Source organism: Sinocyclocheilus anshuiensis, unplaced genomic scaffold (assembly GCF_001515605.1).
Source record: "Sinocyclocheilus anshuiensis isolate Anshui unplaced genomic scaffold, SAMN03320099.WGS_v1.1 scaffold1119, whole genome shotgun sequence".
Lineage (NCBI taxonomy): Eukaryota > Metazoa > Chordata > Actinopteri > Cypriniformes > Cyprinidae > Sinocyclocheilus > Sinocyclocheilus anshuiensis.
Genome location: NW_015542384.1, coordinates 126250 through 135576, shown reverse-complemented (window position 1 = coordinate 135576; position 9327 = coordinate 126250). Strand labels below are relative to the sequence as shown.

At 37.5% G+C, this 9327-nt stretch overlaps 1 protein-coding gene across 1 annotated transcript in view; it reads right to left on the bottom strand.

Annotated features, from left to right (window-relative positions):
* Positions 1-9327, bottom strand: part of LOC107692737 (angiomotin-like protein 1) — a 63712-nt gene that overhangs the window by 13170 nt on the left and 41215 nt on the right. Inside the window, exon 8 of the mRNA XM_016491909.1 lies at positions 5213-5433. Coding sequence (XP_016347395.1) covers positions 5213-5433 — 221 coding nt within the window. The remainder of the gene's footprint in view (positions 1-5212; positions 5434-9327) is intronic.

Genomic DNA, 9327 nt, shown 5'->3' with positions numbered 1-9327 from the left:
AGAATGAATGAGCAAAACTCCCGCGGCGAGTAGAAAGGCTTACAGTTAATGAAGAGCACTTCTAGATCTGAACAGCACATCTTCTTTAACACAGTTACATCTGTACACCACCTCTCATTGATGTAAAAGCATGTCCCACCGCCCCGCGATTTCCCCGTTGATTCTGCGTTGCGGTATGCTCTGAACTGCTGAAAGCCTGGCAGATTTAACGCGCTGTCCGGAATGGCGTCATTCAGCCAGGTTTCCGTGAAACACAGAGCAGCAGAGTGTGAGAAATCCTTGTTTATCCGGGAGAGCAGAAGGAGTTCGTCCATTTTTTTGGGTAGAGAGTGGAGGTTCGCCAGATGGACGCTAGGCAACGGCGTTCTGAATCCACGCTGCCTGAGCTTCACGAGTGCGCCGGCTCTCTTCCCCCGTCTGCGCATCCTGAAGCGCTTGATCAGCGCCGCTGTTCCGCCAACTACAATGTCCAACAAAACATCAGAATAGTCGAAAACCGGTGAAATATTGGGTGATGTGTACTGCCGAATGTCCAGCAATTCGTCTCTGGTGAAACTGATTGCAGGGATATAACTAAAGACAGGACAAACTAAAAAAAGCATAAAAACAACTGCGGAGCACGCCACGGGGCAGCCATCAGCGTCGGCGCCATCGCGAGAATAACTCAAATAACTGGGTTTGTGATGTCACAAACCCGGGAAGTAACTCGTTGTAGTCCCTACCAGACGTTTTTGTAGGCATTAAACTTCCATAATTTTAAAAGACGATATCTCCGTTTACATTGAACTTTCAGCTTCGTAACTTTGTAGATATTGTTTATGCTCAAACAGCAACATTAGACACTAACTAACATTAAAAAAGTGAAATCGCAATGAACCACCCCTTTAATACAATTCAGTTCAATAACAGTGTTGTTGCAAGATTACTGTAGATTGTAACATTGACTGAGGTAAGTTAACATTTACATTTCAATTGTATGAATTGTATGAGGTTGCAGGTATTGCATACAGGTAGATTCCACAGCTCAGTACTCACTACTCAATACTCATGAGTACTTTTAAATAGGCTACTCTTTTACTCTTACTCGAGTAGTTTTTTGGACAAGTACTTTTACTCTACTCACACTACATTTTTTGGAAGGTAATGGTACTTTTACTTGAGTATATTTTTTCAGTACTCTTTCCACCACTGCTCATGTGTTCAATAATGTTCAGTAATGAAACGTGTGCTATCAGGAGACAAGATCACACTTCTCCGGTTTATCGACATTTTGAGTTCGGCATTGAGAGGGTTCTCTTGCATAGGAGAGGTGGTAACCGTGATAGAAAATTGTTACAGAGAGAGGCTTTTTGGATTTTTGAATTGAAATCATTAACCCCAACTGGATTAAATGAAGAGATGGATCTTGCATGTTTTTTGTAAAGGGAAATTGTTGGCGTGACAATTATCCCTCATTGATTAAGATCAGCTGTCAACAATTTGCAATTGTGCCTATATAAGTGTGTTGTTGCTTTTTTTGCCTTATGAGCACTGAAGAAAGCATGGGCTGAAACGTCTGCTCTTTGGTTTGTTTTTAATACACTTTGCACTTTGTCACTTTTTTCACTTCTTGCATATGGAAAATAAAAACTACATTTTTGAGAGACCTTTTTTGGTCTGATTGGAAAAGATATTTTCAGTGTGTGGACTAATTCAGCGACTTAATGAAGTAATAATGGATCCATTCCTTGATAAGTTCACGTCAAACTCATTTATTATCAAAGGGAAGGGAAGCAATACATATGTTGGGTTGTGATCTGGGCCTTACAGATACATGGAGGCAGTCCAATCCTAGGAATAGGTATTACACCTTTTTCTCTCACAAACATAAAATGTATTCAAGGATCGAAGTAGCTAGTTGTGTCATAAAGACAATATCTATTACTGACCATACGCCAGTAGAATTACTTCTAAATTTAACCAGTGATAAAGAGAAACGAGGAAGATGGAGAATGAATACTGCACTATTCTCAGACCCTGTCTTCCGGAATGCTCTAGAGGAGGATTTAAAACTCTTTTCTGAAAAAATGTAGGGAGTACAGAAGACATTTCAACAGTCTGAGAAGCCTCTAAGGCGTATATAAGAGGAAAGCTCATAGCTCAGGCTGCAAGAAAGAAAAAAGAAAACTTAAATTGGATTAAAGAGTTGGAAAAGCAAATTAAAAATAGGGAATTACAACTAATCAATCATTTTTCTGACAATCAGTATCAAGAGCTCTGTAAGTTAAAATATCAATTGCATGAGATTTATAATAAAAAGGTGCAATATGCACTGTATAGACTGAAAACAAACTTGTATGAAGCAGGAGAGAAAACAGGGAAATTATTAGCTAGACAACTGAGAGAGAAAAACACCTCCAACACAATACCAGTAATTAAACAGGGAGATTTTTGGGGGCCAAAGACATAAATAAAATGTTTCAGCAATATTATGAAAAATTGTATACTTCTACTACACACAGTAAATTTGTCCAAAATGAGATTAGAGATTTTCTGTCAAATGTCGATGTTCCTAGATTGCAGCCTGATCAGGTGGATGAGATGGAATCACCCATATCAATGAGTGAGATCAAAGAAGTAATTTCATCAATGAAAAAAGGAAAATCACCAGGTGCCGACGGCCTGCCTGCTGTGTACTATAAGGAATTTGTAGATAGCCCCAATACTCAACGAGGTGTATCAAGAAATGTTTAGGAAGTGGCGGGCGCCCCCGACACTTAATAAGGCTCTTATTTCTTTAATTCCTAAGAAAGGTATTTTAGACCTATTAGTTTGTTAAATGTTTATCTGAAAATGTTGACAAACTTTAGCTAATCGTCTACAAAAGATGTTACCAAACATTATTCACCCCAACCAAGTGGGTTTTATACACAGTAGAGCTTCCTCTGACCATGTAAGATTATGGTTTCATTTAATTTGGACATGCCAATCTAAAAATACTCCAATAACAGCTATTTCTCTTGACGCGGAGAAAGCCTTTGACAAAGTGGAGTGGCAATTTTTGTTTGCAACCCTGTCACATTTTGGCTTTGGGCAAAATTTTATTTCTTGGGTTCAAACAAAGAACCAAAGGCCGCAGTGATCACTAATGGAGTTGTATCCCCCTTTTTTAATCTTTCAAGAGGGACACGTCAGGGGTGTTCATTAAGCCCACTCTTGTTTATTATTTTTTTGGAAATACTAGCAATTATCATTCGAGCACACAATGGGATTAGTGGAGTGAAAGCAGGAGATAAAGAACATAAGATCTTGCTATATGCAGACGACATTTTAGCAGTCATAACTGATCCTCTTACCTCTTACCTCTTTACCACATCTAATGGATGTTATGCAATTCTTCTCAAAACTGTCAGGATACACAGTCAACTGGAATAAATCTGAAGCTACCCCCCTTTCCAATTCATGTTTACCAATTATGGTAGAACAGTTTAAATTCAAATGGGTCTCTAAGGGAATTAAATATTTAGGAATAAAACTGTCCCTCAACAAGGAGGAAATAATAGCATTCAATTTACAAGTTTAAAACAAACCTAGAGAAGTGGGAGAAAATTAAACTTACTCTTTGGGGCAAAATCAGTATTATTCAAATGGTGATAGCCCCCCAACTCAACTATGTATTAATGATGCTTCCGATTAAAATACCAATTTAATTTTTTTAACAATTTGACAATTTAATGACACATTTCTTGTGGGATGGGAAAAGGGCAAGAATTAATCTAAACAAGTTAATTGCCCCTAAAGAGAATGGAGGGATGGGTTTTCCTGATTGTAGATCATAAAATTTGTCATTTGCTTTGGCAAAGATATCTAAATATTGGAATCTGGAAAAAATATCAAATTGATTGGATGAATGTCAAATATAAAATATGTTCACCCTTTACCCCCATTGAATTATTTTCTCAATCTGCATGTAATACTACAAACCCTGTTATTGTTCATTCTAGAGATGCTTGGATTAGAATTCACAAAATATTCAAATTATCTCACAATTTACAGAAATATTCTTCATTATGGTTTAACCCGGCAATTTGTATTGGTAAAAAGATGATTTATTGGAAGTACTGGCACCAGCAGGGAATTAGCATAATTGATGACTTGAGGATGGGGAATTTAGGTAATTCGAAGATTTAGTTAAATGTTATAATTTTGTAGGAAAAGAAAACTTTCGGAAGTTTCTACGTAATTGTATATTGCCTAAAGTTGGCCATGTGGATAACAACCCTATTTTAAGTTACTTTAAAAAAACACAAGAATCTCGTAAATCCTCACAATTATATAAAACAGTAAACTCTTTCAGAAGCAGTGACTTGGGAAATTTAAGGACAGAGGGATAATGGCGAAGAAATTGATTCAGAAAAATGGTCCAGCATCGTGGCGGGGTGTGATAAATATATAAAAGAAGCAAGGGGGAAGTTCACTCAATATAATATTCTACGCAGATATTATCATACTCTGGTAAGACTTTACAGAATGAAACTGATGAAAGACAATTTATGCTGGGAATGCCGGTCGGAAACGGGTACCTTTTTACATTGTATGTGGGAATGTAGTCTTGTTAAGCCATACTGGAAACAGATTATGGATGTCATAATTTGCTGGTATGGCTCCGAAATATCTTTAACCCCTAAATTGTGTTTACTAGGTGACAAATCTCAAATGCCTAATGTTTCAAAACATATATTTTCTGTTATTATGGTATGTATTACAATGGCAAGTAGGATTATTTTGAGACACTGGAAGACAGTGAAAGCCCCAGAATCGAAAGAGTGGGCCAATGCAATGGTAGAAATGGCATCTTATGAATCCATGCTTAATTGAATAAATGGTGTTGGAGAAGAAGGGTTATCTTCCTGGGAAGAGTTCTGGACATATATTACAGTAAGGTCTCAAAATGAATAGACAACTATTTTGTGTTCTATCTTGCACAGTATTGTATTTCATGGTTAAAATGTGCCTGTAGAAATTTGTATCCATGTATAATTACTGTAATGTTGTACTTCTGTTACCCATCAGCCTTCCAAAAAAAAGCAATAAAAACTTCAATTAAAAACAAAAAAAGGGAAAAAAAGAATATACTTTATAGGTAAACAGATGAAACATGCTGAAAAGAATATGAGATGAGTGCAAATAAAAGTGCAAAAAAATTGACTTCACTATGTATTTATACAGATACCTGTGTAAACGTGCATGTGCGTGCAATGACCTCTGTGCTGCGGCCGTAGCTGCGGCCTCCATGGCGAACTGTCTCATTGCACTCTCTTCTAAGTACTTCTGTTCCCATCGTGTCATATCAGCCTCCAATCCCAGAATCCTTTCCCCTCTCTCCCTTAGCAGATCCAGTAGTGCAGGAGCACTGGACTCACACACACTAAGGGGAACACCTACACCAGCACGCTACACACAGGGAGAAACAGTGGTTATAAATATATATTGGGCTGGATAATTGCTCTCTAACATATAGGTCCGTTGTTGTTGAAAACTCCCTTTCGTGGCTAATATATAATGTCACTGGATTGAGCATATCTAATTTATTATTACATAAACAGATGTGTTGCTAGGCAGCTGCTAGTTATAGATGGTTACTATGGTGTTTTAAGCATGTTTCAGCACTTAGCTAATCGATATCAGCATGTAGCTATTCACTGTTAACATGGCTAGCAAACTGTTGTCATCATTTATCATTTTTAGTATTTTTATGTGGACAGTTCGATTATATTTTTGTTGTAAATGGGCTTTGCAGTGAAGCCTCTTTATGTTTTGAAATTTATATATATATATATATTTAAAGCTTTGTTCTAATTCTATTATATTTATTGTTTATGGGTTTATGTTACAGTACTCTAGATCACTAGTGTACACAACATCAAATTCATATGAATTTCATTGACCAATTAGAAGGTTGTAATTAGCTTCAATTGTCCCATTACTGTACACTTTGAGAACATTTAGACTCATCTCATCAGGGATGGAAGGGAAAATATCTGACAGTGATGTATTGTGTGCTTTATGGAGCAAAAAGGTTAAACCTAACTTGAGCAAATTCAGAATACAAGATCTCAATTCAGATGAGAGAATGCTTACATGGTGGAACATAATTGGTAAACATGAAAAGAAATCAAAACAAGGTGAAATAATTGAGGCTTTAAACTACATGCGTTATATAAGGCTAAGTGAGTTAACAATGTGTCTAACTTTAAGTATAGATGCTAAATGTGAAGAACTGCATTCTAAAAAGACAGAGGCACAAAAGTCAGAAGCTAAGATTCAAGATCTTCAATTGCAGCTAGATAACTTACTAGCTGAGCAGTTAATCCTAACTGAGAAGTGTAAAAATCACAAGGACATCATTGCAGATCTCAAGGCTAAGCTTGAGGCACAAGAGTCCATGTCTCCCAAAACGCTTAACAGCGATGGGGCTAAAAAGCATGTTCACTTCTTAGAGGAATTGACTTGCTGTGATGATTCTGGAATGATTTGTTCAGAGGAAGCATGTGCCACTGCTCAAAAAAGTGTGCCGATTTCAGTTCTTAAGGTGATGCAGCACCGTAATAGCGCAGAGTCGTGGACCAGAACGCATGGTGTAAAGGAAGCATTAGAGAGTCATGAAAATCCTCAAACTTCAGGAGAACACAGCAAACAACCCTTTGGCAAAGATAGCAGGTTTTGTAGTTCTTGTCACAAAATAGGCCATACAGAGGAAAAATGCTGGTAGACTAGAAATGTACAGTTTTATACCATCGTGCTGATAACGTTTCTTTAGTCATTCGGCAATCCTACAGCCTGAACCACCGTAGGGAAACCATCCTTACAGTGGATTGTTACATATGTGTAGTTACACAAACATAACAGCTGTATATACTATGTACCAATGCGTACTTACACTGTGGTTACATACTATGTACACATCTAGTTACTATGCAAGTACACAGTACAAATCTGTTGTCAGATGTAAGAGGCTGACAATTAGCTGAACATATACTTGTTTAATTAGTAACACTTAGCCTGCATTTTAAAATCTTTATTTGAATGTGGCAACATTTTTATTTTTAAACCTTTATATATGGCAACATCGTGCTCTACAATATTTTTCTGAATAAATCTCTGACAGAGACCCCTCCCCTATCAGCCAATCACTGTGTGCATAGTTAGTAAGCATGCTGACATCATCTATAGCAACAAGGTCAACCCCACCCTTAAGCCCCGTTCACACCAATAACGATAACTATAAAGATAACTATAAAGATAATGAAATTAGCGTCCACACCAGCGAAAGATATCGTCTGTTTATTCTAAGCGCACATGCGTCTGCCACTTTAAACTCTTGAGCTCGTTACAGCAGGATGGATTCTGATTGGCTGTCAGTGTTTTATCGTTCATCAGCTGGAAAAAAAAACATTTTGAAAGTGATCACAACAATATCGTTCCTCTGTATCGTTATCGTTATAGTTGTGGTGTGAACTATGCTATTCTTTAATATTAAGAACGATTTTTAGAACTATATCTTTATCGTTATCTTTATAGTTATCGTGCTTGGTGTGAACGGGCCTTTACTCTTAGCTTAAGACTTCTCTATATTCCTTAGTAAAAGTTTGTCTCAGCAGCTTTGTGAATAGGTTTTAAGAGAAAACTCTTAGCTAAAAACTTTTACTGCTATTTAGGAGACCTCTTAGTAGTAAGATAAAATGTTTTGTGAATACGGGCCCTGATCTCTTAGATAAGTTTCTCTCTATTTCTGTCTTAAAGCAAGACCTTCCAATTCTGACTGAAATTCAATGACGTCAAGGCTGTAATGTGATTGGTTATCAAGGCACACGTGATCCAAGTTGACCGTTATGCTTTCTCACAGACCCTCTCATCTCCCTATAGTAAAACAATCTCTTGCTGCATCCCAATTCGCATACTATCCATCCTATATTATAGTATTCGAAATTAGAATTAGTATGTCCCAAATCGTAGTATGTTGAACTGAGTATTCCAAAGGTACCCGGATGGTTTACTGCTTCTGGTAGAAATTAGAAGTGCAGATCTGTGCACACTCAAATGGTTAATATTGCCCACATCACATTGCGCGGTGGATGAGGATTCGATTAGAACTACAAACTACAAAAAACTACAAACATGGCAGATATGCGAGACCGACGGACAGGTAGAGAAAGGAGTTTGAGTGATAAATAATCAATATCTAACCTGTTGAAAAAATATTTATTTAATGTTATCCGCGTTGGATTTCCGGTTATGGCGTGGTGCTGAGTGGTTGCGAATCGGAGCTCCGCAACAAATACTGACATAAATGTTCTTCTTTAATTCAACAAACGTTGACAGACTGATTCCATTTTAAATTCAGATGCATCTTAACGTTACAAGTTGCCACCAAAACCAATGAAAACGACACAGAAACAAGTCAAATCGACCATGAAGAGGCCGAGGCAGATGCTAAATCCAATAAGCCAATAGCGAAGAGGCAGCGTCAGGTGTTAGCCAAGAGTCTGCAATCCTTGAGGCTATCCATTCACTGAAATCGGACTTTGCTGTGCGATTTGATGGATTGCTCCAGGCGATCAATGGAGTGCAGAGCGATCTTAAAGCTCTCACAACACGGGTAACAGAAGCCGAGGATCGAATAGGCACTCAAGAAGATAACGTCTCAGAGTTGCAAACGCAGAACGCAAAATTGAAAACTGCCATAGAATCTCGCTCATTAAAAGTCGATGATCTGGAAAATCACAGTCGTCGGTCCAATCTACAAAAATATCGAGGTAATGAGATCCTGAGATCCTCGGCCCGGAAAATTTTCCTGGTCCTCTTGTAATTGAGAGAGCTAAAAGCAAACATTTATGTGCAAAGAAGTTAAGAGAAATTATGATTGGATAAACTAAAAATATTTTGTATGTGAAAGTGAAGTTGGACAAGAGAGTACAATTAAATTAAAAATTAGAGAATCTCAAAAGAAACTCTAATCTGGCAAAATTATGTCTCAATCCCAGAGAACCACTACTGCCATGCAGAAGTCTCAGTAATTGTGAATAAAAGAGACATTATAAATTCGAAAACTAAAACTGTAATGCACATAATGATAATTTTGATGCTACTGAGAGGCTTGTAACCAAGCCTGAGGGTTAAACACATTCAGAGGACATCCACAACTTCTCCTGAGGGAGAATTAGTCAAACAGTCAAATTAATCAAATTAAATTGATTGAAAATCACTCAATAGTAGTAAAATCGTCTCAGGTTACTTATGTAACCATGGTTCCCTGAGTAGGGAACGAGACACTGCGTCCTCTAGGGG